This window comes from Carassius carassius, chromosome 33 (genome assembly GCF_963082965.1).
Source record: "Carassius carassius chromosome 33, fCarCar2.1, whole genome shotgun sequence".
In the NCBI taxonomy this organism is placed as follows: domain Eukaryota; kingdom Metazoa; phylum Chordata; class Actinopteri; order Cypriniformes; family Cyprinidae; genus Carassius; species Carassius carassius.
In genome coordinates, this window is record NC_081787.1 from 14,163,107 (window position 1) to 14,190,837 (window position 27,731).

At 40.7% G+C, this 27,731-nt stretch overlaps 1 protein-coding gene across 2 annotated transcripts in view; it reads right to left on the bottom strand.

Moving 5' to 3' along the window:
* The window catches only part of LOC132113794 (follistatin-related protein 5-like), a 165,170-nt gene that overhangs the window by 26,159 nt on the left and 111,280 nt on the right, over positions 1-27,731 (bottom strand). For both annotated transcript variants that reach the window (XM_059521796.1, XM_059521795.1), the window contains exons 7-10: positions 25,103-25,269; positions 20,210-20,330; positions 16,339-16,500; positions 14,724-14,858 (exon numbers count right to left, since the gene is read on the bottom strand). In XM_059521796.1, the coding sequence (XP_059377779.1) occupies positions 14,724-14,858; positions 16,339-16,500; positions 20,210-20,330; positions 25,103-25,269 (585 nt within the window). The remainder of the gene's footprint in view (positions 1-14,723; positions 14,859-16,338; positions 16,501-20,209; positions 20,331-25,102; positions 25,270-27,731) is intronic.

Here is a 27,731-nt window from a genome sequence, read left to right on the forward strand (position 1 = left end):
TATCCTCACGGGGACTCTCCCCCGCCGGACCGTCGATAGTCCTCGTGCCACTTCCACTTGTGGACAATCCACATGGGGCTCCACCAGCACCCACTCTTCTGGGCCCGCTCTTCGGGGCGGTACTCGCGCCCACACAACAGCCTCACTTTTTGCGGGGACAGACAAAGCAAAACGACACATCACTCTTCCTACCTCTTCCTGTTCCCTGCGGACTTGGCTCATTTGCACCCTTCGACAGTCAGCTACCACACACTCCCACTTGGGCCTCTCTGCAGGTGGTATCTTCGATACGGGCCTAGCCCGAAATAGCTCTTCCCAGCAATCAGCGAGGACATTCATGCCCAACAGGGCTCGATGTGCACCCAGACAATGGTCTTGCACGATAATCACACCTTTCTGGGGGACCATCACTCCGTGAACCTCTAGGTCCGTCAATCGGTAGCCAATATATGGGATGTCGAGGCCGTTTGCGCCCTTCAGAGTAAGCCAGGGGGCCTCCGCCCCTGGTGCCCCTTGTTTCCCAAACACTTCTTCGGATAAACTCTCAGCAAACAACGTCACTTGGGAGCCTGTGTCTACCAGGCATTGAATCTCCTTGCCGCACACTCTCACCTTCGCCACGGGGCTACGCCCAATCATCTGGCTCCTAGAGCCATATCCTCTTCCAGGGTCTTCTCGAGGGGTCCCGGCCACACGACCCACAGTGGCCGGCCGACCTAAAAACCCCCTTCTGACGCCCTGCGGGGCCCACACTGACGGCTATAGTGACCTGGTTTGCCACAGCGGTTGCAGATGGGTCGCCCTTGCTCGTCCCATTCGAAACGGGGCCGGTTAAAGTGGTTCGGGCGCCTGAACGGCTCTCGGCCTCCCTCTGAGTACACTCGGTCTCGGGGCGCCGGCCGTGGTTCCTCCCGCGCCCGTCCTTGGCGCAATTCTCCTACGAGGGCTTTAGACAGTTCAGACATCTGATCGCGGACATCTTTCAAAAGTTCAGCCTTCAGTGCTTGCTTCCAGTCAGGGCCTCCGGGTTGTGCTGGTGCTACTTCACTGACAACCGCACACACTGGGGAACCACTCACCTCAGTCTCATCACCTTCCAGGGCCAGTGCCTCTTTCTTCAGATCTTCGAACGTAAGACCCGGGTCCCTTCGAAACTGGATACGTAGGCTCTGTCTCACCGGACCCTCCTTCAACCCCAGAAGAAACTGGTCCCGCAATAGAGTCTCTCCATCTCCCAACCCGTGGTCCCGACGGGTCTGTAGTCGGGCGAATCGCTCTCGCAACCTCAGGGCGAAAGCTCTAATCGGTTGGCGGGGGCCCTGCTTACAATTGAAGAACTGGGAGCGAAGGACAGCTACGGGGGTGTGGTCACCATACTGTTCAGTGAGGAACTGGAACACGGTTTGGGCGTTGGCTCTAACGGCTTCGGGGGCGGCATGCACCTCTCGCCGCGCTTCTCCATCCAGGGAGTTTAACACAAATTGAAGCCGCTGGGCTGCACTAAGGCCCTGTAGGTCGGCCAAGTACTCTAGTTGAGCCTTCCATTCAGACAATCGTACCTCGGATTCTGTCCCCCCATATTTTTGAATCCAGGGGCTCCCCATAAAAACGGGCATGGCACGGGGTTGGGCTGAAAGCCCCGCGTTGTCGGTCATTGGACGACCTTGGTTACTCAACTCGAGGTGGAAACCCTGCCGACTACGCCAAATCTGTCACACCCAGGGGCTGGCTATGCTTTAACTAAGCCACACCCCTTCTCAACTTCCACCTCGAGGAGGTCCCCAAACCCGACCCAATGGCCAAGCAACACGAGAACAAGTAAGTGATAAAACAATCTTTATTTAAATATTTAAAAATAGCTTAGGGAATAGGGAAAGGGCAATTAAAACTAAACTCTGACTCGGCCCTCCAGATGGGCTATGGCCGGGAAGAGGTCAGGGAGCAAGGGGGCCACGGGGATCCGGGGCGTGGGGCTCGGGCCCCGGCCTGAGTCTTAGGTATCCGTAGCGCCCTCCTTCTTCCTCCTCTTCGCTGAATACAGCTCACGGTAAGTACTGGTTCACTCAGTTCGTTCTCAAGGTGCCCACTCTCTTTCTCTTCCTCCACAGGCAACGGCTCTTCGCTGATTACAGCTCACAGTAAGTACTGATTCACCCAGTTCGTTCCTTGGGTGCTCACGCTCTTTCTCTTTCTCCACAGGCAACGGCTGGGACACACAGGCACAGTTAGTTCAGCTTGGTTTTGCTCTCACCTCTTCGCTGATTACAGCTCACAGTAAGTACTGATTCACCCAGTTCATTCCTTGGGTGCTCACGCTCTTTCTCTTTCTCCACAGGCAACGGCTGGGACACACAGGCACAGTTAGTTCAGCTTGGTTTTGCTCTCACCTCTTCGCTGATTACAGCTCACAGTAAGTACTGGTTCACACAGTTCGTTCCTTGGGTGCTCACTCGCTTTCTCTTTCTCCACAGGCAGCTCTTCGCTGATTACAGCTCACAGTAAGTACTGGTTCACACAGTTCGTTCCTTGGGTGCTCACTCGCTTTCTCTTTCTCCACAGGCAGCGGCGTAAGTACAGGTTCCCTCAGTCTCTCCTCGTGTTACCCACTCTCTCTCCTTTTCTCTCCACAGGTATCAACTTGGGCACAATAGCACAGTTAGTTTGCTTTGAATAGCTCTCACCTCTGGGCTGGACACAGCGTACTGTAAGTACAGGGTTCGCTCTATTCCTCCTCGTGTTATTCACTCTCTCTCTCCTTTCCTCTCCACAGGTATCAACTTGGGCACAATAGCACAGTTAGTTTGCTTTGAATGGCTCTCACCTCTGGGCTGGACACAGCGTACTGTAAGTACAGGGTTCGCTCTATTCCTCCTCGTGTTATTCACTCTCTCTCCTTTTCTCTCCACAGGTATCAACTTGGGCACAATAGCACAGTTAGTCTGCTTTGAATGGCTCTCACCTCTGGGCTGGACACAGCGTACTGTAAGTACAGGGTTCGCTCTATTCCTCCTCGTGTTATTCACTCTCTCTCTCCTTTTCTCTCCACAGGTATCAACTTGGGCACAATAGCACAGTTAGTTTGCTTTGAATGGCTCTCACCTCTGGGCTGGACACAGCGTACTGTGAGTACAGGGTTCGCTCTATTCCTCCTCGTGTTATTCACTCTCTCTCTCCTCTTCTCTCCACAGGTATCAACTTGGGCACAATAGCACAGTTAGTTTGCTTTGAATGGCTCTCACCTCTGGGCTGGACACAGCGTACTGTAGTACAGGGTTCGCTCTATTCCTCCTCGTGTTATTCACCTCTCTCTCCTTTTCTCTCCACAGATATCAACTTGGGCACAATAGCACCGTTAGTTTGCTTTGAATGGCTCTCACCTCTGGGCTGAACACAGCGTACAGTAAGTACAGGTTTCCTCTGTTTCTCCTTGTGTTACTCACTCTCTTTCCTTTCCTCTCCACAGGTATCAACTTGGACACAAAACACAGTTACTCTGCTTTGGATGGCTTTCACCTCTGGGCTGGACACAGCGTACCGTGCTATCTCCGGAGATCTGAAGCACGCTCACAACATATACTGTACTGAACTAGGCTAGGGCCAGCAATCTCCTTGTCCTCCCACGCCGAAGTGCGTGAAGGCGGGGGTTTATCTGACAGGACACACGGCAATACACAGCAGCCCACAGCAATATACAACACCACGTCAAAATTATAGGTTTTCACAGCACGAAGACTCACCCACCACACTCAGTGTACGAAAAGGACACCCGTCTTCCTTCACTTCGCTTGGTTCGGATCTGGCGATGGAATATGCGGCCTAGCTAGTGATGTCGTCGTTGCGACTACTTCAATAAGTATTCCTTCGGCTCTCCCACCACACTATATTAGGGGTAGGGCCGCCCTCCTCCTCCTGGAGAGATCTACACAACGCCAGGTCAATATACAGGGCACTTTCGACTGGCTCTTAGTACTCACATCAATGCCACTTCCAATCCCCTTTTTCACGTCGTCTCAGTTCGCCGTATAATCTGTTCACTTCTCAACCTTTAAGGTTCGCGATGTCTTCACAATCATACAATTCCAGCCTGAGGGAGAGAGAGAGTTAGACAGCTACCAGCAGCGTACCAAGACGGGCACAACCCAGTGCTTCACACACACCAAAAAGAGCTTCCCAGACTGGGAAATAACTTGGCCTTAAGTACTGCCTTGTCCAGCGTATCCTCCAATCACCAACCGCTGTCCCTAACTAGGCACAGGTGCATCGAATTCCCTGATTTTCCTTCTTACGGCGCTACCGGAAGTTCCGGTGTTCTGTTTTTCCGGTCCGGGCGGAAACGCTTCCGGGCGGAACCAAACTTCCCGAATTTTGGTTCCGCCCCTAAAGATCGTCACCTTGTGACATCTACACCAAGTGATTTTCATTCTGCTCTCTCACTTCATCCGGGAGACAGGAGAGCAGAGTAACGGAGCTAGAGTTAATCTTTAAAAAGTCCTTAGTCAAGTTCTTTTTCTATGAGGTAATGCATCGGCGCAATCTAAAAGACTTTTGTAAAAAATATTGCCATTGCATCAGCAACTGATGAGGAATGTAAAAAAGACTCAGGAAACATGGAGTTCCACTACAGTATGAAAGAAGAAGGGAGTCGTTTGGAAGAAATGTGATCTGTGTAGACCGAGTCTTTTCCAATAACACAGAGTACTGACACAATTCATCACCAGGCAGGGGAAATAAAGAGTCATACAAACAAGAGGTTGCTTTCAATGGCACAAGGACACTGGTGAAATAAGGAGCCAAAGTTTCCTCTGTTTGTTTTGGGTAAAGTAAATTAATATTTGATGTTTATACAGTTTTCATGTTAAGGGAACACCATTTATCTTACACGTAGACTAAGCATGCCATCAATATCATAATTTTTTGTGTGTTGATACAAAAATATTTTTCTTCTTAAATCTGTAAAACATTTTTAAATCACTTCAAACATAAAAAATCTTTTTGAAGAAGATTTAAAATGTAAAATGTAAAATGTAAAAAAAAAAAAGACAGTGGCAAGATAGCTATTCTTTTTTTAAGTTAAACAATTTAAAGTTGAAAAAAAAAATAATAATAATAATAATAAAATATATATATATATATATATATATATATATATATATATATATATATATTATTTTTTAAATACAATTAAAGCTATAAATTAAATAAAAAAATGAATGAATGAATAAATAAATAAATAAATAAAAGCTGAAAAAAAGCAAAGAAAAAAAAGCAATCATGCATTGCATAATTTAGCTCTTCCATCCATCAAAATGGTTCAGGTTAGTGGAACACGGCTGCTGGGAAAAACCACAAACCTTACCTGAAATGAACTCTGACCGAAACGCTATGTCCCCGAAAGCAGAGTCACATTTCAAGCTGCTGGTGGGAGATAAAGCAGTGGTACGAGTCGACTGTGATGGCGTAACAGGTGAAGGCCAGTGTTAGACTCTAATTAGGTCTCCAACACAACAGAAAACTAATCAAGACAAATGCCTGGGGTCTGCGTTTCTGCTTTGCCTCTCTGAATCATTCATGGACCTATCAAAGTATTCATGAGTTGAGAATGCAACTATGCATCTATCACGCTAATGCTCCGTTGAGCAAATTCCAGCATAATTAAAAGAGCAAACATGATATAATTATGATGACTATTATGAAGACACTATAAGTGAATATGCTATACGACTTAAGGATTTGTTATAGCAACCTTTCCCACTTTCTACATGTGGTGTGTAGCATATATAAGAAAACAATCCTGTGCATTCAGTAGGTTTTGAAGGTCGTGCTACCTTACAGAAGAGTGAACTACCTTATTTTGCTGGTATTGCTTTCTTTAAACTTTAATACAAGCACTTACAGTCTTTTGGATATTGAGGTTAATGCCCTCAGGTATAGGGCAACACCTCAGAGAAGGGCTGATGCTGAAATAGACTCCAGAAAATGCATTTGATGAAAGAAGGAAAAGAAAATAGCCACTAATTTCTGCCTTAGAGCAGTGATACAGAGTGTAAGGTTCAACTATCCAGGAAAACTGGCCTTTAAACATATTTCTGCACACACACAGGATGTGTTCAGGTAGGTCATTATACTAATAAACTAATAAGAAAAAGCACTCAATTTTTAGCTGAACAATTTGAAGTCAGCATTTATGCTCACCAATGCTGTGTTTATTAAAAACAACAAATATATAAATGAGACTCCATTCTCCATATATATATGTCTCCAGTCTTCAATGTACATAAAATACCAATCATGCACATGAGTACTAACATAAATTAAGAAGGAAAAAAAAAATTTGATGCCAACTTCAGTCACTTGGTGGTATGTTGCAACTATGGGCTATAAGTATAAACATGAGTTTTAGTTAATAAATAGTAATTCTTCAGGCAATAATGACAGTTCTCTCATTCACTCACTCTCAAGTAGCTCCAAATCCATGTTACTAACTTTCACCTGTGCAACATGCATTCCATGTGACCACTAAAAAAAAAAAAAACACCCACAGAGTCTATTTTTTGAAAAGTGGTCCTTTATGATATATATGCTATTTGAACTTTTAAAAGAGCTTAACTTTTAAAGAAAAAAGGAGCAATTTAGTGAAACCAGCTGTGTGAATTAATTGTTCAGAGAAGTTTTCAAACACAGATATTTTCCCTCCACGAGTTATTACACATCTGGCTGTCTTTATATTGTCTTTACTGTATATATGATCACTGGCATATCCCAGCATGCAATGGCAAAGGAGGCATTGTTCTGATGGGCCTAGTCTGTGACAGAGCATAACACAAAATTACACTGTGTGAAATAATAATTCTGACAAGTCCCCTACAGTAAAGCCTAGACAGCTTGATAAAAAAAAACCTTACCAGATAATTGTACATTTTAACCATCCCATTTAGCTTTTGGTGAGGCTCTTGCTAACATATGAGAGATGTGTGTTTGAATGTGAAATTGTGGGTACATGGAATCCTATAATTAAACAAGCACACAGCTGCACTACTATTGTTTGTATGTTTGCAGCAGGTGGTGTTTATCTGACAGCCTTAAATACTTGGCCAGTATATTTTTCCCCTTGACCAGACCGTAACAACATATTGTCTCTCTTCTTCTTACATGATGAACAAAAGCACACCTGAGTGCTTTGCATCACCTCAGCCTCAAATCACTCATCTGTTTTAATCCTCCTCCCACCAAGAGACTCATTTTTATAGACTTCAAACTTGACTCAGACTCGACCTGAAATGATTTCAGACTTGACTCTACTAGAGGAAAAGGACTCGTGACTATTTTAAAAGCAACTCAAGATTTTTATCCTTAAATATTTGTATAACTGATATTGAAAAGGTGAACAGCATACACACCCTGGCATCCACTCGGACTGCGAGCCGTAACACAGCACCATTTTGAGCAGTGCGTCAAAACAGCGGAGCGGATAACATAAACTCTCAGGAATGTTTATGGTAAACATATTTCAGCGCTATATCCTCTAGTATTTTTATCAAGAGCCAAACATGCTTATTCAAGAGAACTAAATTTATCAAAGTCGCACAGTGAAAGATCAATTTATAATGTGAATTCACAGTGAAACAAGAGGAGTAAATTACTGTGATTTAGCATCATTCTGCAGTTCATTGCACATTTGCATGCATTGTTTTCACAACAAATTTCTGACTACAGTAATAAATAGTAAAATAATACTATTTATCCTATCCTGTTAATCTGGTTAACTGTTTTTTGATAAACATTCTTGGTGATTATAAGTGATGTAAATATTTCTTACTGATCCCAAACTTTTAAATTGTAGTGTATAAAAACGTATGGAGATTTTTTACTTCCTGAACCCTATTGGTTAAGCCAGAGGTCAACATGTTGGGCTGATTAAACAGAGCAATATTTGAAAACGGCAACTATAAGACTTAGTGTGTAATTGTTTCTACACATTAAACTGGGAAAGCATTTTAACAGTGAAAAAAATACACAGTTCAACTTTAATACCATTAGAAACAAAATCAGAAGAGTGGTCTATCATTGCAGGACTTTTACTTAGTGGCCCTTAAGATTTGACTTTTTTGGTGGACATCCAATTTCATGATCTGTAAAACACAGAGGCTGGGCTGAGGGACACTGTCTGACCTTTAAATCTTGAGGAGAGTGAAAGAGAGGACCAAGATCATTATCTCCCCTGTGTGTTTTTCCCCACTGACCTGTAGAACGGCACTGACCCCAATTGCTCATGGCTGACCACCAACTTCACCTTGTTTTGCCCTTTAGATGTACGATTACTTTTATCACACACCCTTACAACCTTTCAGAGGCTGTAATCCTCACTGTACACTCAACAACTAACACACAACTTTGTGCTATGAGTCCTAGCTTTTACTGTTCTGTATCAGGGTTCGTCTTCTGTAACCAAACGTCAGTGAAATTTCAGGCATGCGCTGTACTGTATAAAAACCAATATTCTCCCATTCATAAGTTACTCAGCAACAAAGACACATTCATTACACCAAGCTGAAGCAGCATGCTAAAAGCCCACTGATATCAATGAATAGAAACATTTTAAATGTAGTGCTTGGGCACAAGCTGGAAATGTATTTGCCAGGCTGGTGCGCTCTGTGGAAGCAGGGAGCCATGTATCATCCCAGGCTTATGGGTTAAGACCTGCTGTTGCAGGAATAATGAAAGAGGAAATCCCAGCTGACAGTGCAGGATTGTTACCCTCATGCACACTGAAAGCAATATACATACTATCAAATCCAACCAAATCCAACAAATCAGAGTTACTTGTGACACACACTAATGTATTAAAAAGAACAGTTGTTTGCTCACCTTCATGTTGATAAAAACCTGTATGACTTCCTATCTTCTGTGCTAGATTAAAGATTATAAGTAATTCACTTTGAAATTAATAATTCAATGAATAATGGTGCAAAAGCACCATTAATGTATCATAAAAGTGGTCCATTTTACTTGTGCAAGCTATTCAATAGCTTTGTGTGAAAAACATTGAAAATGTTGATGCCCTAGATCTTCTAAAGAAAACTCTAGACAGTTCATAATATATGTGATCATAAAATATAAAATAAAATATAAATATTAGATGAAAGTCTTAAGTTGCCTGTTGCCTTGGCAACTAACTGAAATAAGTTAATGGGTCCTACTTTATATTAAGTGGCCTTAACTACTATGTACTTACATAAAAAAATAAATACAATGTACGTACTTATTGTGTTCATATTGTATTGCAACTTTTTTTTTGCTGCTATTGAGGTGGGAAACAGGTAAGGTTAGGGACAGATTTGGTGGTATGGGTAAGTTTAAGGGTGTGTTAAGGTGTAAGGGATGGGTCAACGTGTAATTATACATGTAATTACAGAAATGAATTACAGATGTAATTATGTGCAGATATTTTTCAAATATAAGTACAATGTAAACACATGTATGTACACAATAAGTGCATTGTACCAAATTAATAATTAAAATTTAACTACACAGTAGTTAAGGCCACTTAATATAAAGTGGGTCCATGTACTAAAAATACAAAAACGACATAAAAATTAACTGAATATATATAAAAATATATATTGTGAAGAATATATATAAAGAGAATACTATAACATTATATAAATAACACTAAAATAATTCTGCTGTTGAAGAAGATTATCATTCAATATCAACAGAGACCAAAAATATATCAGTGGAATATAGTGTAGTAGCCATTTGGACTACTTTTATGATGCTTTTTAAGATAAGGGCTGTCACCATTTGCTGTAACAGCATGAAAAACAACCAACGTATTGGCCAATTGATCCTTTAAAAACCAACAACGATGTTACGTCTGTGTCCAAACAGAAAATGTATTCTAGCACGAATGATTTGGGATGCCTATGAGAATATTCTCTAACAGTGCATCTCTATTCAGGCAGAGATCATATTAGTCTGCTTGAGGAGAAACCATGAGTGAGTTGGTCTACAGCGAGTGTTGATCCAGACAGCCGGAGGTGTTCACCTATCAGAAAAGAGAATCAAACGGGTCTGGAAGAACTCCAGATCGGTGGGCAGAGTAATAGTGAATCTGTGTAAATACTGTCATCTATTATGCATGCATATAGACAGTACTGCCTCATGTTGTATGACCTGTGAGGAAACTCTGGCCTTCTGTGTGCACAGTGCATTGCTTTCATATCTCACTAGACTACAATAGCTAGACCTCTAAACTCAGTCTGTAGACTACATATCCCAACACCTCCGCAAACCCATTAGAGAAAATCTAACCACAACTGCGCACAACTTCCTGGGTTCAATACAAAAAAAAAAAACCTCACTATTTCCACAAACATTTTTAACATTGATAATAAGAAGAAATGTTTCATGTGGACAAAATCATTATATTAAAATGACTTCTAAAGGATCATGTATCACTAAAATAATATCTGCAAAAAATTTAGCTCTGACATTCATAAATGACACTGCAAAATATATTAGAACAGAAAGCGATTATTTTAAATTGTTATAATATTTCACAATATTGCTGATTTTACTGTATTTTTAAAATCAAATAAATGCAGTCCTGGTAAAAGTAAGATACTTCTTTCAAAAATATATTTTTTGATATTTCTTCGAGGAGGGAGCCTTCGACAGCGTTCCTCGCGATACCGGTCCCGCTTTCGCCGAGGCGGAGTGGCGCCGGCATTCGTTGGGTTCGCAGATCGATCTGATGGAGGGAATGGAAATGGACACGTCCTTATCTCCTACCTTACCCATCAGATCTGCCCGATTCCTGGGTTCGGAAGCCCGAGCTTTGGTTCTTCCCCCCCGGGCATCGGGTTTGACGCTCTGCCTTTCTTTCTCTGAGGAGATTGACATGGAGGGCGTCGGCGAGCTTGTAGTTGCACAAACATAAAGTTGCATAAGCACCAGTAAACAACAAACAGTGTTATGCCTAACATTATACGGGCAGCGTTAATGAGCAGCTATTTAATCTCCGAGGGGATTAATATTGTTTGTGTGACTAAGCTATTCGCGCGCTGTCGAGGCAACGCGTTTATTACATCATTTTCAGTTTTGATGTGAATTTTTCCATACCCGACCGCTTGTCTGGCTGTTTAAACTACATTTAATAAGGAGGAGTTAGTTCTATCACTTCAGTGTGCACTTTATCACAATCTAGACCGTGTTTACTTGTCTGATTGTTTGACTACATTAAATTCTGAGAAATTTAATGACTTTGAGAAGTTTATATATCACTTCAATGTGTATAGTTCACAATCCAGACTGTGTTTACTCGTCTGATTGTTTGATTGCTTTAAATTCTGAGGAATATAATGACTTTGAGAAGTCAATATATCACTTCAATGTGTACTTTATCACAATCTAGACTGTGTTTACTTGTCTGATTGTTGGATTGCTTTAAATTCTGAGGAATCTAATGACCGTTATCTAACTTCGAGAAGTTCAATATATCGCTTCAATGTGTATTGTATCACAATCCAGACCGTGTTTACTTGTCTGATTGTTTGATTGCATTAAATTCTGAGGAATATAATGACAGTTATTTAACTCGTGAAGTTAGATGTAGTGGAGGGACTGCTGGGGGGAGCAGCCCCCTCCGCGTACAAACAGAGCGTTGCCGCCCGTGTTCCCCGCTTCGGGACCAGAGGCTGAAGCAACGCTCTGGGTCAGCGACTTCCCAGCCTATTCCGTACTTCAGGCTGGGAGGTCCACGGCCAAGAAGTCATGACGCATTTCGGTCACGACTACAGAGGGCGGCCCCTACTGGGCGGTGCCCACCTCATTACATGGTGCCCGTCTCACCTCAGTGCCCTCAGGAGGTGGGTCTGCCAACCCTGCCAGAGTTTCAGGGCGCAGCGGCTTCCAGCGAGCACTGCTCTCAGTTATTTCCACCCGTGAGCGTAGCGGAGCTGAGACGCTCGCCGCCCCTTCGGGGGCCTCTTACACCAGAGGTCAGTCTCGAGAGACTGATTCCCTTAGTACATTAGCTAGCAGTATGGAAACTACTGCTAAATGTATCTCAATGGGTCCTGCACACAATAGAAAGAGGTTATCGTCGGCCATCCACCGCCGACATTCAATGGGGTTACACCGACAGCAGTCGGCCCCCAGCAGGCTCTGGTGATAGAACAAGATGTGAATACCCTATTAAGGAAGGCGGCCATCGAGGTGGTTCCTCCTCTAGACAGGGAGTCCGGGTTTTACAGCCGGTATTTCATAGTTCCAAAGAAGGATGGGGGGTTGCGTCCGATCTTAGACTTAGGTCATCTAACCTCTCAGTAATGTCACTGAAGTTCAAAATGCCTACTGTCAAACAGGTTGTAGCTCAAATCAGATCCGAGGACTGGTTTGTCACAATAGATCTCAAAGACGCATACTTCCATATATCCATCCTTCCACAACACAGGAAGTTTCTGAGGTTCGCTTTCGGGGGCAAAGCCCACCAATATTGAGCATTCAACAGTATGTATTGAATGCATACTGTCCCAGCTCCTCTGGGATTGGACGCTATGGTACAGACCAGCCTGAGGGTTCGTCTGTACGCCTTTCCCCCTATCGCTCTGCTCCCGGGAGTTCTGGTGAGAGTACGCCGGGACGGGGTCCATCTTCTATTAGTAGCCCCGTTCTGGCCGGGCCCAGTATGTTTTGCAGATCTGATCTCTCTCCTCGACGGCTCTCCATGGGAGATTCCGATCAGGACAGATCTACTCTCTCAGGTGCAGGCAAAATAATTCACCCTCGCTCGGAGTTGTGGAAGTTGTGGGTGTGGCCTCATAGCTTCCGGTCTCTCAACCGAGGTTGTTGAGACCCCCCCCCTCCAATCCAGAGCTCCCTCTACGAGGAAACTGTACGCCCTGAGGTTGAAACTCTTCTCCTCATGGTGCAGAGACCGCCAGCTTGACCCTTTTAACTGCCCAGTTGGTACAGCTCTGGAGTTTGTACAAGCTAGGCTCTCTGCGGGGTTAACTCACTCCACCTTAAAGGTGTACGTGGCGGCCATAGCTGCTTACCACGTCCCTTTCAATGGTCAGTCAGTGGGTAGACACCCCCTAGTTACACGTTTCCTCCACGTTGCACTGAGGCTGAGAGCTCCAGTACGGTCCCGTATTCCCCCGTGGGACTTGGTTGTGGTGTTAGAGGCTCTTTGTAAAGCTCCATTTGAGCCAATCCAAGATGTCTCAGATTGACATCTGACCCTTAAGACTGCCCTGTTACTGGCTATTACTTCTCTAAAGAGAGTTGGAGATCTTCAGGCCCCCTCGGTGGCCCCTAACTACTTAGACTTTGCCCCTGGTATGGCCAAAGAATTCTTATACCCTCGAGCGGGTTATGTTCCTAAAGTTCCCTCTGTTACGCCACAACCTATGGTACTGCAAGCCTTCTGCCCTCCTCCCTTTCGGGAGCCAGACCAGGAGAAGCTAAATTGTATGTGTCCAGTTCGAGGACTGGACGCATACGTCCACAGAGCTGCCCTGTGGAGAAAATCTGACCAATTGCTTGTTTGGGTGGTGGTGGGGCAGTGGATAAGACACATGCCTTTGGTGTGGGAGACCCGGGTTCGAATCCACTGTGAGACACCAGAGGCGTGTGACCTCTGACATATATAGCAATTGTAAGTCGCTTTGGATAAAAGCGTCAGCTAAATGAATAAATGTAAATGTTACGGTCCTCCTAAGAAGGATCCCCTGCCTCTAAGCAGACCCTTAGTCGTTGGATAGTCAAGGCTATCAACGTCTCCTATGAGTCCTCTGGACTTCCCCTTCCTTTGGGAGCCAAGGATCACTCTACTCGGGGTATGGCTGCCTCTAAGGCCTTTCTAGCAGGTGTGTCCCTCTTGGACATCTGCAATGCTGTGGGATGGTCCACGCCCTCTACATTTGACAGATTTTACAATCTCGATATGCGAGCCGCTCCAGGCTCTTCTGTCCTCTTGCCTTAGCTGTGCTCTTCAGATACACACTAGGCAGGGGATTGGTAGTCTGGCAGCGTTGGCACATCGTTCCCGAAAGCGCTTGACGCAGCTCGAGTTCCTGAAGAGGAACGTCTCTAGGTTACGAATGTAACCCTAGTTCCTCGAAGGAACGAGACACTGCGTCGCAGAGCTATACTCCCGGCACCCCTGCCGGTGCTTGCTTCCCTACTCGAAGCTGAAGTCAGCTTGGTGGCAGGTGCCTTCATAGCTTCCTGGTCGCTACGTCACCCCGCCCGTGACGTCAAACATTCATAAACTAAAGACGTTTTGTCTGTTTGTGAAGCCGTTGAAGGCCATGGCATAGCACAAATCCATGAATAAATGTTCTGAAGTGTAGTTAACAGATTTCCCATGCTCAGGGAGTAGAAAGCTATGGACACTGTGTAGGGACCATGTCAATCAGAACACAGCTCATGAACTGGAATTGAGAACTACTGTGCTAAGGGTTTCATCAACTGGTTGTTGAAAAACAAATCTCATTTTTTATACATTTCAATACAGTGTGCCATAAAACTGCTGACACATATTAAAAATATCAGACCTCTGGGACTCTTCTTCCATTATTGCATCTCCTTCTATTATTATCTAAAGTTATCTGAAGTTTATAAACTATTAACGTTCAGTCTGCTGAATAATGCAAAGAAACAGGAAGTGAAGTTCCATTATAAGGACAGATGGGCTGCACTTCATGACTTATACATACACGTTTTCCGAGCAGAGTCCTCCACGAATAGAGAGGAGATGTCCTCGTCTACTCCTGCCTCGTTACGGGCAATGCAGGTATAGGCCCCGGTGTCCTCAAAGTGGACGTTACTGATGTGTACCTCGCTCCCGTTCGCTAGAAATGAAAAATGAAAAAAATAAAAAAGATTGAAGGAAAGACTGAAGTGAACTTTTCTTCCCCAACTTCTAAATCACATGAGACAGAAACGGCTCTATTTATGTAAGTTCTTTAATGGATTAGTAAAAAATGTGTTTGATAATGGCTGAAACATTTATGGCGTTCTCAAGTTGTCATGTTAGCTTTAGTCTGAACAGCTGACATTGGAGGAATGTTTGTTGATGAGAGGCCCCACAGGGGGGTATGTGGGATTGAATAAAGATCTTGATCTAGATCATGAAAACACGTCAATCACTGCTACAGTGCAACCAGCAGGCAACACGGCTATATAAAGCTTCTTCAGAATGACAAGATCAACATCTGCTTTTGTAAAGATATGGGTACATTTTTATTCAGTCAAAAATCAGCTAGTATAAAGGCTTTTGTTTAGAACAGACAACTGTACTGTCATTAGACTTGGGAATTCTCTTAATTCTAATTCAGAGCTAGTTATATTTTTACAATGTTCCATTTACGGTTTTCGTACATGCATTCTTCCACCGATGTAGACAGAATACTATACTAAAATACCCGAACCCTAAAATTTCCTTCAGTACTTATTGGTGCCTCATCAACCGCTACCGAATCTACAAACAGACCAGAAAAGTCGGTTTACAGAATAAATGACTCTTATGAGTCGGTTCTTTTTAGTGATTTAAATGGTTACAGCTTACAACTAACTGTGAGACTGGATGTTCGTAAGACAACATTATGCATTTGTCCGTAGCATTTTATTCAAACGCACAATAAAATGCTACCACATTTTAAAAAGTTTGGGATTTTTCAGTAAGATCTTTAAATGTTTTTGAAAAAATATCTAATATTATAATATGTAATGCAACACAATATAATAACATAAAATCTCTAATAATTATCTTTTGGTAATCAAGGCTGCATTTACTTGATCAAAAATGCAGTAAAAAACAATTATTATTATAAATGTTGAAAACAGTTTTATTGCTTAATATTTTTGTGCAAACATGATATTTTTTATTGAACAGGAAGTTTTTTTTTTTTTTTTTTTTACATTTGACTGAAATATATATATATTTTTTTTTTACATTTGAATGAAATATAAATAATTTTTGTCTACTATAACTTTCGATCAATCTTATGAGTCCTTTCTGACTTACTAACCCCAGATGTTTGAACAGTAGTGTATACTTTATTTCTAAAAAGACTGAAAATTCATTAAAATGTCTGTAAAACACTTGGCAGTGGAATTGCATTTTCTTCCCAAATATTTATTCCTTAAATAAACTAAAATAATCTTGAATAGGACCATTAGGAACCAGAATCAAAATGATTTAATTCTTTATAATTCCCACACATAATTGTCATATATAGTCTTCCATGTGAAAGTGTGTCATTTCTGTGCCATTAGCAGCATTACTGTTTCAGTCATAAGAAGAAATGTCCAGTGGTTATTAGTCTGTACCCTGAAGTGTGAGTTGTTTGGAGAGTTTCGTGGTGATGTCCATGCCGTTCTTCAGCCATGAGAGTTGTGGGTCAGGGATGCCCTCAGCGTAGCACCGCAGACTGGCTGTGACCCCCGGCTCACGTGCCTGGCTCTCAGGGTACACCCGGATAACAGGGGGCCCTGTGAAAAAACAGAAGAAAGGACAAAAGTGTAAGCAAAGTGATTGAATGAACAAATAAACAACACCCTGAATGGTTAGAATGATGTTTATATTTTCCCTTATGTCTACAAGATTATTATTTTTTTGTAAATATCCTGCAGATGCCACCAAATCATCACAGCAACTTAATGAGCTTGAGAAGACAAACCTTCATTAATTATTAAATAAACAAATATCTTAGAAAAATAATAAAATGCAAGCCAAGCATGACGATGGTGATGATAATAATACCAAACATCTTTGTTTAACCAGTTCACTTTATTTAGAACTCTATGTGAGAGGAAATGTGAGAAATGAGAGGAAATGTTTAGGCAGCGAAGGCGGGGGCACCATTTTGTAGCACGTAAGGAGGTTGATTTAATGAAAAGATTTGCTTCAAGGCAAAAGGACTGGAATCTGAATCTTAAGCTCCCTTGGACTCAGCCTATTTACTGTGGAGATGAACTCACGATTGAAACACAGAAATCATTTAGTGTAAAAATCGCGAGGTCAGGCCCTTGTGGTGTTCCAAGATCAGCTCATTAGCAATGAACAGATTATGATAAACAGTATACCGTTGAAAATGCCATTCATGAAGGAAATGTAGGAAAGCATATCAGCATATCTGTGATACTGAGTATGAGAAAGAAAGAGCATTTAAAAGTGTTCTTAAGATAAAAAAAATGTGTTTGTGAGGAATAAACCGGAATTTAGGTAATTATTCAAAAAAATTTTTTAAATGATTTATTTAACAGTTTTTATTTGTTTTCATGGCAATATATGGCAACACTGATCGCCAGCACTTAAACTGACAGTAATTTAAAAAGCTACCTGACAGGTTATTCCTGACAAGATACCACATTCGGTAAGGCTAACGTAAAAATAAATAAATAAATAACAACAACATGATTTTATCTGTTGGAAACGTTAACATACGTACGGAGCCCCCCACATGACATACAAGAAAAAAGAAATAAATTGTGTGCACGATTTAGTAATTTGTTCCCTCAATGTACTAAAACATGCACACGATTACTATTGCGTTCCCTCGAAATTGAGTGAACAAAATAGTAAATTCGAGGGAATACAATAGTAATCGTGTGCACGTTTCAGTAGATTGAGGGAATAAATTAGTAAATTGTGCACACGATTTAGCCTACTATTTTTTCCTGCATGCCATGTGGGGGGCTCCTTAACATACGTTAACAGCATTTAACACAAGTAGGCTATGAAATATGCAAAAACTAGCCATGAAGAAGTCTGTTATTTCTTTCAGAATAGTAATTTACATTTTCACAAAGTCAAGCTAAAAACATTCATAAGAGCACAAAACAACGTTATTATCTATATAGCAATGGCAATTAATGAAAACTATAACATGAATATGTATTGTTGCATTAATAATAAACAACTGATAAAATTATCCACCCCTAACCTATAGTAAAGTATAAACAGTTTTGATGAAATATGGTATAATTGTTGTACAATATTCCCTCCAATCCAGACAAAACATCTTTCACAAACATCTAAGTGTTTAGTGTATAAAATGAGTTGTATTAGTAGGGGTTATTATAGCACAATTCTTAACCCCACCCCAGACCTCACTAATTTTCAAACCTTGGCTACGTCCATGTGGACTTGTTTTTCTGCACCATTTTTTGCAGCTTGACAGATCTGGTTTCTTTCCACTTTCATTAGCCAGGATAATCTTCAAATAAACTTATTTTGTGAAAAAATACATTAATTATGTAAATAATAGTGTAAATAACGAAAGACCTTCCATTTCTTGGTTAATTATCCTTTCATTTAAAAAAAAAAAAGATAAAGAGACCTATGCTAAAAGACAAAAAGTGCTCTCTCTTTCTTATTCTTTACTAAGCTCAACCTAGAAATTATATATATAAAAAATCCTTTCGGAATGACTTTTCTTTCTTTGTGTGTAGCTGTACCTGTATCTTTGTGTGTGTTTTATTACCTGGGGATCGACTTGAGATTGTCCCCTGTGTGAAACGCATCAAAGCTGACAGCTCTATCACTAAACTCTCATGGGCCCTCTTCTCCTCCAATCTCCCTCCTTTTATTCATCTGCCCTCCTTTTCTTTGTTTTCCTCAGTGTTGATTTTCTGTGAGAATAAGCAAGTGTTTTGGCTCAGCAGCGTGTAAGTCCGCCATCACTGGACCAGATAAATACTCTGTGTGTATTTTTTCCTCCGTGAAATTGAGAGCTAGATTTATTAGTTTATGTTTGTCTTTGTCTCTCTTGGTGCGCTGATGTGTCCATTACATGCAGCACTGTGAAGTGTGTTTTATTCTGCTGCTTTTATATGTTCGTCAGTGCTGATGAGCTTTTAGTGTTCTCAATTAGAGTTTCCTCTCCATTTCACTATCTCTGAGACTCAGAAGGTCTCTGTGAAATTGTCAGACCCCTTTCATTTTCCCAGCTAACATGGCGCTCATAAATCTTTGTGCTCTTCAGCGTTTTTTTTCAAAATAACTGAAAATGACACCCACAAATATGTAAATATATATAAACACACACACACACACACACACACACACACACACACACACACACACACACACACACACACACACACACACACACACACACACACACACACACATAACAGAGACACACACGCACACGCACACACACACACACACACACACACACACACACACACACACACACACACACACACACACACACATAACAGAGAGGTTTAGTAATGTTTTTTAATTTTTTTTATCTGTATTATTCACCTCAGCTAGCAATCAAGCAAAACCCTGCCTGGAAAACAAAGAAACATCATTATATTGTCATTATTATAAATAAAAAGGCGCTAAGGACAACTTTGAAAATTGAAATTAAATTGAAAGCCAAAAGGTTGGCGGTCATTTCCATCTGCCGTGCAAGAAATATAATTAAAAATTGTTTGTCTGCTTTAGAGAAATGTAAATACTTTAGCACAAATGCAATAATAGAGAAAAACACACACACACACACACACACAAAAACAACAGCACACTGACGAAGGACTGAGGGAAAAAAAGAACTAAAAATATTCCAATGTTCTTGGTCATCAGGAAGCATAATTAAGTAAAGGGGAGCAATAGTACCCTTGTGGCTTAAGACACAGAAAGGGAACATGTGTCATCTCCTTATTAATTTCCCATTTCCTCTCAGCTCTGACCATGATTAACTGCTAGGCAACAACTCCAAAGGCAAGTTCAATTGTTTTTTATCCAATTAAAATGTGATGTTATCATTTAGGGCCATTTGATTGCTCTGTGTTTCATGTGTCAGTGAGAAATGGCAAGGGAAAAGGTAGTAAGAGTTCAAGGAATGTGGAAAAACTTGTATTTTGATCACAGAGGACCTAGAAGATGCTAAAATACCCTTTGCACTTCAGAAGAAAGTAACGCCATCGCTGGAATGAAAATTATGTGCATCAATCCTTATAGTAATTAAAAATATATATATTAAATTATTATTATTATGCTGTCAAGTTGTATTTAAACTCACTATCACTGTGCTGGCAGTAAACATAAATATTGAGTGAGCAGTACAGTGCATGTTTCATTTTAGATTCCATTCATTGTTTCTAATGGATTATTACTATACGGTTCTCTGGAAAACTTGATTGTGACTGGTCTATTTTGCAAGTGGATGTGTTGTACATTACATACCATTAACCTGCAGGGTGTGTGTTTGGAAAAGCTGCTCATAGCCGTCTGCATGGCAGGTGTAGTTGCCCATGTGCGTAGTGGTCACCTTGGTAATGTACAGTGATCCATCATCTCCGAAATCCTGTTGAAAATACACAAAACTACCATCACGGTGACCTTTCAGAGTGAAAGATTACGACACACAAGTGCAAACAGCAGCCCAGAGCTGGAAATGTCAGAGTGTAGTCCTATAATCAACATTAGTTTGAATGCATAAATCTGCAAATAAAAATGCAGAAGTGCAATCAAGCATTCCGGTACTGGACTGCAGAGAGAAAAGAGAGCAGCTTGCAGTGAAACTCTGTGACAAAGTGAAAAGAAAACACAAAAGGACTGAGAAAGAATGAAAAGGATAACGAGGACAGTTAAAAAAAGGGTAATCAATAGGAGCAGATTGCAGTGGACATTTGCATTAGTTCTGCTGCAGGCCGTCATTGAAAGCTCTACACACACCATTTATTCTCCACACACTATTTTTGAGAAAAACACCACATTTAAAGGTACAGTCCAGCCAAAAATGAAGAACTGCTTTTGTCTAAACAATGAAACTGACTTTCATTGTATAGAAAAAAAAGAAATCTTTGTGTTCTGCAGATGAAACAATTCATAAGATTTTAAACAACATGAGAGTGAATAAAGGATGTAATTTTCTCTCTCTCTTTTTTTGATGAACTCTCTCTTTAAAATGGGAGCAAGAGAAAATTGAGGCCCAGTTTATGCAGAAGTTAGAGAACATGTAACTTGAAATGGAAATTAGGTCTTGCAACTGATAAAAGAATTACGTACAGAAAATATACAGAAAATATGCACATAATTTGGGCTGCTAAAACCGATTTATTAGTTGCTAAGAAAAGTCAGAAAAATAATATGATTCAAAGACATTACATTATTGTGCCAGATTAAGAATTAAATAGACAATGATGTTTCTACATAGCCACATATTTCTAACAGCACAATCAATGAAGAATGCTACTTTGGCTTTGTGTTATTATGCACGATAAGGATTTGAAACTCTGCTCACAACAGGCCACAGGCTTTATCATGCAAATGATCAAGCCCCTTTCCTCACAATGTGCTCTTAATAAGTGAAAACAGCAGTAAAGAAAAAGAGCATTTTATAAAAAGGCAAAACAGAGGAGCCTCTGAATATGAAATAAAATCAGATTCCACCAGTCATTTAAAGGTCTAATGATAAGAATAGAAAACAGAAAAATCACTGCATAGAGCAACATGCAGTATCAGAGACAACAAAGGCTGAAGAGAAACATCATCAGTGTCCAAACAAAACCCCACAAAGCTAATGAATTCAAACACTATTGTTTTTTAGAAGGTCAACTGGCCCTTCCTGACATCCTGATGCCCAGGAATGCACAAGTATTCCTTCAAGGACGATTCTGATTAAATATGTTCATTTTGATTTAATAAGGCAGCAGAATCTAGATAAAGCCAGATAGATGCAGTACGACACTCACACTCACATAAAGTAGTGATGCTACTAAATAAAATTTTTTTGGTAGCATGACAATAACTCAGTTTTCTAATGAGTGCCAGTGTAGAATAATGGCACATTACTGGTTTTAATGTGACATTATATTACCGTAATTCCTCAAATAATAACCGGTAGTCAAATAAACGCCGGGCCTCTTATAGTGGCCGAGGGCGTGGTCAACACAGACAAATAAAAGCCGGTCTTAAATAAAGGCCGGGGGAAAGATAACTCATCAGAGCCAGATAACGAATGTACACGCACACTGCCGGAGCGTTTCTCGTTCTCGAGTCAAGAACCGGGTGCATTGGTTTTCGAATCCCCAGTACACTGAACCGAGAACAGTTTCTGTCGGACGAGTCCGATTGATACTGATGATACTGCGCATGCGTGATTCAGCGTGACGCACACTGACACAGAGCGCGTCTGAGCCGAACTGGTTATTTTGGTGATTGATTTTGAACTGATTCTGTGCTAATGTTATGATCTCTGTCCACTGGAAAACTATCGCTTTTAATTTAAAACGGGTTATTTAAAACAATTACTTATCAAACAGATGGAATTAGAAATAAAGGCCTGCCTCTAATAAAAGCCTGCTTCAAATAAAAGCCTGTTACCTTCTGCAGTTCAGGTAAATAAAGGCACCTGCTTTTATTTGAGGAATTACGGGTATGCATACTTTACCAAAAGGACTCTCCAAAATAACTCTATCTCAAGTTCTGTTAGGAAGTGTGTTTCATTTATGCCAACCAGTTAATTCAGTAACAGACTAATTTGAATTGATAAAAGAAAAAGAAAAAGAAAAAAAAGATGAATTTGATTCCCTGTGTGACATTTTACATGATTTTACAGCTTTATATTCAGTTAAATGTTGCCATTTCTATATTATAATTATGATAATTTATAACCTAATAAAACTGTATTTAGTTTAAATCTAGTAATTCCCTAAAACAAAACTAAAACATTGGTTTACACAGTTTATTATATAAGGCATATATGATAAATGTTAAACCACTGTAAAATATAAGGCCATGATATGGCATCATAACCCTCAGGGTAAATGAACAGAGAAATAGAATGTCTTGAAGAACCGCTGAAGAGTGCAAACCACCAGCTCCACCATTTCCCTTGACTCAGAACCAGCTCAACAGTGCAGGCACCTTAACCTGGTCTTCAGATTTGTGAGTCACCGAGGGTTAATTGTGGTGTTAGAACTGATTAACCTCAGGGTTTTCTGACTGTAGCAGCTTAAAGGCATGCAGACCCAAAAACATGAACCTACCTGAGAGGGGATCTGCAGAAAGGAAATCAATCCAAACAACAACATTTCAGTGAAAAATATAATTCTAAGTGCAAAAGTGAAAATCTCAACATGCAAAGATTTCTGCTGTACATGAAACAATTGTCCATTTCTAAAGATCAGACTTCTAGTTTTTATTTTATTTTATCATTCATCTTTTTTATGTTAAAAAATGAAATATACAATCTGGAAGATTACACTGTAAAACCATATGCTAGCTCAAACGATTCTTCCTGCTGATCCTTAATAAAGTTTTACCCACAGTTTCTACTTTAGTCTCTAAATCCTCTTCTTTTGTTTTATGTATTCAGGGAACAGTTCATAATAATGGCTGTGCGGTGGTCTCAGTTGCATCCCATGATGCAATGCTCAGCAAGCTCCCTCATTTTAAGCACATTAATGTGCGAAAGATGCTTCCTGTCGATGGGATTCACTAAATTGAACAAAATTACATAGATTTATGAGGCTGTCTCTGACAGCAGACTGAAAAGTAGACACAAGAAGGAAAGACAAGCAGAAATAAAGAATAAATAATTACATATAATTATTATATATATATAATAAAAATGAAATTCACTGAGCTTAACATTACTACCCCAACTATACATTGGTAAATAGTAAACTAAACTAAACTAAATTAAAAAAATAAAATGAGCATGCAACATGGCTTGACATGTCATAGATGATGACATTAAGTGTTCTGGGAATTAAGGAGAGCTCAAAGGTACATGAATGTTTTTCTGGTTTAGGCCAGGCAACTCTGCTGTCCTAAAGGATTGTCTGTGGCTAGTAGAGCTGCTGACATTTAAACCTCTTTCCTCTGAATCTTTAGATTATTCATGTAGATGCTATCTTTTGTGAGTGTGCATGTCCCGTCTGGCTGATATTGTGGTAGGGAGTGTAGGGTGTAGGTTCTAAAGATGGATCTTGGCAGCCACAGACTCCTCCCTCATTTAAAGACCTCATAAACATTTAATGTATTAAGGATGACACAGAGGCCAGTGTTGACTCAACTGATGAATATCCCAGTGAGCCAAGCTTTTGACTGGTCATATTTACACACTCTCAGTAGGAATAAAAGTATACTGTAACGTAAAGAAAAATGAACAGCTTCACATTATATGCCACAAATAAATAATACAAAAATAGTGATAATAAAAATAGAAAATTGAATAAAATAAAAGTCAAGGACAATGGAAATAATACATTGTTAAGATAAACAGCAGTTTTAAGAATTACAACATTTCAGCAAACTCACCAACTTATATACATATATATCACTTTAATGAAATTGTATTCATTCATGTTAGACAGTCTCAGTTTATTCCCCTGCACCATATCCCCAGAGAGACATCCAATATTTTCTATGCTGCTTTCATTCAAGTACTTATGTTTAATTGTTTTTGTTAACCGTTCTTTTCCTCTTAAATTACTTCATTTCATATTGGCTCAATCAAGCATCATACAAGACTGCCAAACCCATTTAGTTTCTCTTGAGTCTCTTCTCTCTCAATCCTCATTTACACTAATGTGTTTTCTATTGAGTTGTGGCCGTGTTGAGTGATGTTGCGTTACAGCATGAAAATTTAAAACATCACTCATATCTCAATTTGGTATCACGGGGCCAGATTCCATCAGCCTGGGTTGGTTGAGGTTACTGTAATGAATATATATTATAGCTGGAGCGTGGAACTCAGAGACTTTGGAGACTTTCATTTGAGCTCTTATTGTCTTATGTATGGGTTTCTTTTGGAAATCCCACCTGGCCTTGATATCTTTGTTGGATATTTCACTCCAAAAGCTAAATCGGGTGGAAAGCACATTAAGAGATGAAGTGTATTAGATTAAACATTGATTGATCCCACACCATGTCATATCATTTCAAAACAAGGCTGCTGCTGAACGTGCTTTTGCACATGTGTGTCAATTGATTGGATTGAAAGTGTCGCCACTTGGTTTCAACAGTTAAAAGGTCACTGATTTAAATTCTTTTCAGTTGCCTTGTATATACAAACACTCATCCGAGTGTGATAGGGACAGAATAAAGTGAAAGAGGTGCATTACTTACGTTAATGTCCTCCAGCTCCAGCATGTTGAGAGCATGGTTGTTGCGTCTCCAGATGATTGGTGGTCTCTGGTCTCCTGTGATGGCACACGTTAGCACGGCGCTCTGACCCACTGTTACAGTGGTGATGCTCAGCTTCTGGTCTTCAGGAAGGCTGAGCAGATAGACCTCTGACAAACAACAGAGAGGAAGAGTGGTTTCATATCAGCTTTCTTCCCAGCAAGTTTGTTCACTAGGTGTCTATTAAAATCAATTTCTAGCTCACTTCTGTTCACAGAAAAGTATTTGAGATTCCAACAGTGCACCAGCTACTTTGACCACATGTGATTTCTAGTGAGAACATCAAACTCTTCTTAGATGCCACATTACTGGTGTGAATATCACTTAATCTGACACTTAACACTTAAAAGAAAAGAAATAAACTGTACTATAGACAGTTACAAGCAAGTGTAGTGTAAATGGAGGTTTAAAAGACTGCTTCTTACTCTGAAAGCTGGGCTGGTTTAGTACTAAGTTGGTAACATAGATGCATCAGTGTTTACAGTGTAAAAAGAATAAATACAAAGCTACTCTTGTTATGGCCTAACTGAGAACTAAATATCAGATTATTACATCCAAACTGGCATTAAACACACACACGCACGCACGCACGCACACACACACACACACACACACACACACACACACACACACACACACACACAGTATATTTAAAATATATATACATACATTCATAAATATACAAACAAGCACACCTGGAGCAGGATAAGTATAACAAACAAACCCCGACCCCCAAATCTATTAATGAGCTCCATCAATCAGTTGTGACGCTTCAGATAATTTGACAAACCTCTAATACAGCTGAAGTCGCTGTACTGCCCAAGGCAAAAGCTGATATGGCTGACTCATAGCTTCATAGCACTCTTTATAATGATCGTGATAGGCTTTGTGCAGCATTAAGCATGCATCTCCTGATGGTTTCACTTAGTTTTAAAATTAAGATTTTAATGACGGTAGGAAATAATGGCTGCTCCTCTGAGCTTCTCAGGAGAAATGCCAACCAAACCTGGCAGTTCATTATGACAGCTTCTTTTGAATTAAAAACTATTCAACTTAACATCTTGAATATAATTATCTCCACAGTCAAGACTTAACAGCACCATTCAGTCAAAAGATAGCTGTTGAAAGATCCTCATATATCATTTCTCAGTTTTTATACAGTGTAAAAAGGAATAATAGAGCCAGGTGCAAAACACTTCTTTTGGTTTAATTAACAAGTCTCTTCATTTGCTTTTCAGTGGAGTTGTACTCTGACTGTTTGGGTTAACTGAGTCCACCTGCTCATAAAGCAGACAGCGACCAGCATTTAAATGAGAGAGATAAGAAAAATGTCAAAATGAGTGAAAAAATAAGAAAAAAAGAGAAAGAAAAACACTTAGCAACTATCTAGCTAATGTACCAGATTTTCAGTAGTGTCACAGCAGATAATTTAATTTAAAAAAATAAACTATATTTTTAAGAATACCTCAAGTTTACTATTTTAAATTACGACATGCTTGTAGCCTTGTAGTTTCCCCAACAAAATTGCACTTATTTGAAACCCTTGATTGACTTGAGTTCCTTCTCAGGGTCATGTTTATGACATCTAAAATGTTTTTTTTTTCTTTTTACATATTTTATTTATTACATATTTTAATTACATTCATGCACAGAGACACACAAAAGTGGAAAACATAATCAAGCTGCAGCAAAACAAATGAGGTTGGGGTATCTCAAATGATTATGCAATTAAAGATCCGGAAAATTAAAACGTACTCGGTTACTAAACGTAACCTCGGTTCTCTCTAGAAGAGCGAACGAGTACTGCGTCTTAGCTAAGACGCTACGGGAAAAGTCTCTTTTCACGAAATACTGAAGCAAAAAATTATCCTTAATTTTGTATTTTTGTAAAGCGCATTTGCAGCAGTACACAGCCATAGGCGAGACGCTTCGCGCCCTTCTTGCCACTTCCCGCCGAAACGGGTGTGGCCCAACCTATAAAAGGAGCTCGAAAAGGCCGACTCACCCGATTTATTTCATCGCCGAAGCGAACCAGAGTGAATCGTACGCACGGAAGAGAACGCAGTACTCGTTCGCTCTTCTAGAGAGAACCGAGGTTACGTTTAGTAACCGAGTACGTTCTCTTACGAGAGCTCTCTCGTACTGCGTCTTAGCTAAGACGCTACGGGAACCCGATGTAAAACGCCGTGCGCGCAGGGATCACACACCGATAAACCTGAAGCAACGCCCAGGATTTACAGTGCACAGTCACCTGAGGGACTCACAGAGAGTCCGGGACAGAAAAGGGGGAAAGCCCTCCGTCCCATATCTAGCAGCATCCGTAGATGCGGCAATATGACATCACACAGCCGAGGCAAGGCCTGACCAATGTGGCAATGCGGGTCTTACGCAATACTGCCCATATAACAGTCGGCAGCGCATAGCGCTCATGAATTCAGAATTCCCCTCAGGGCCCTGATTCTTCTATACCGACAGCAGCCTTGCTTGCAAGGCGGGAACCTCCAGGTTATAGAACCTGATAAATGTAGACGGCGAGGCCCAACCCGCCGCCATACATATATCCTGCAAGGAG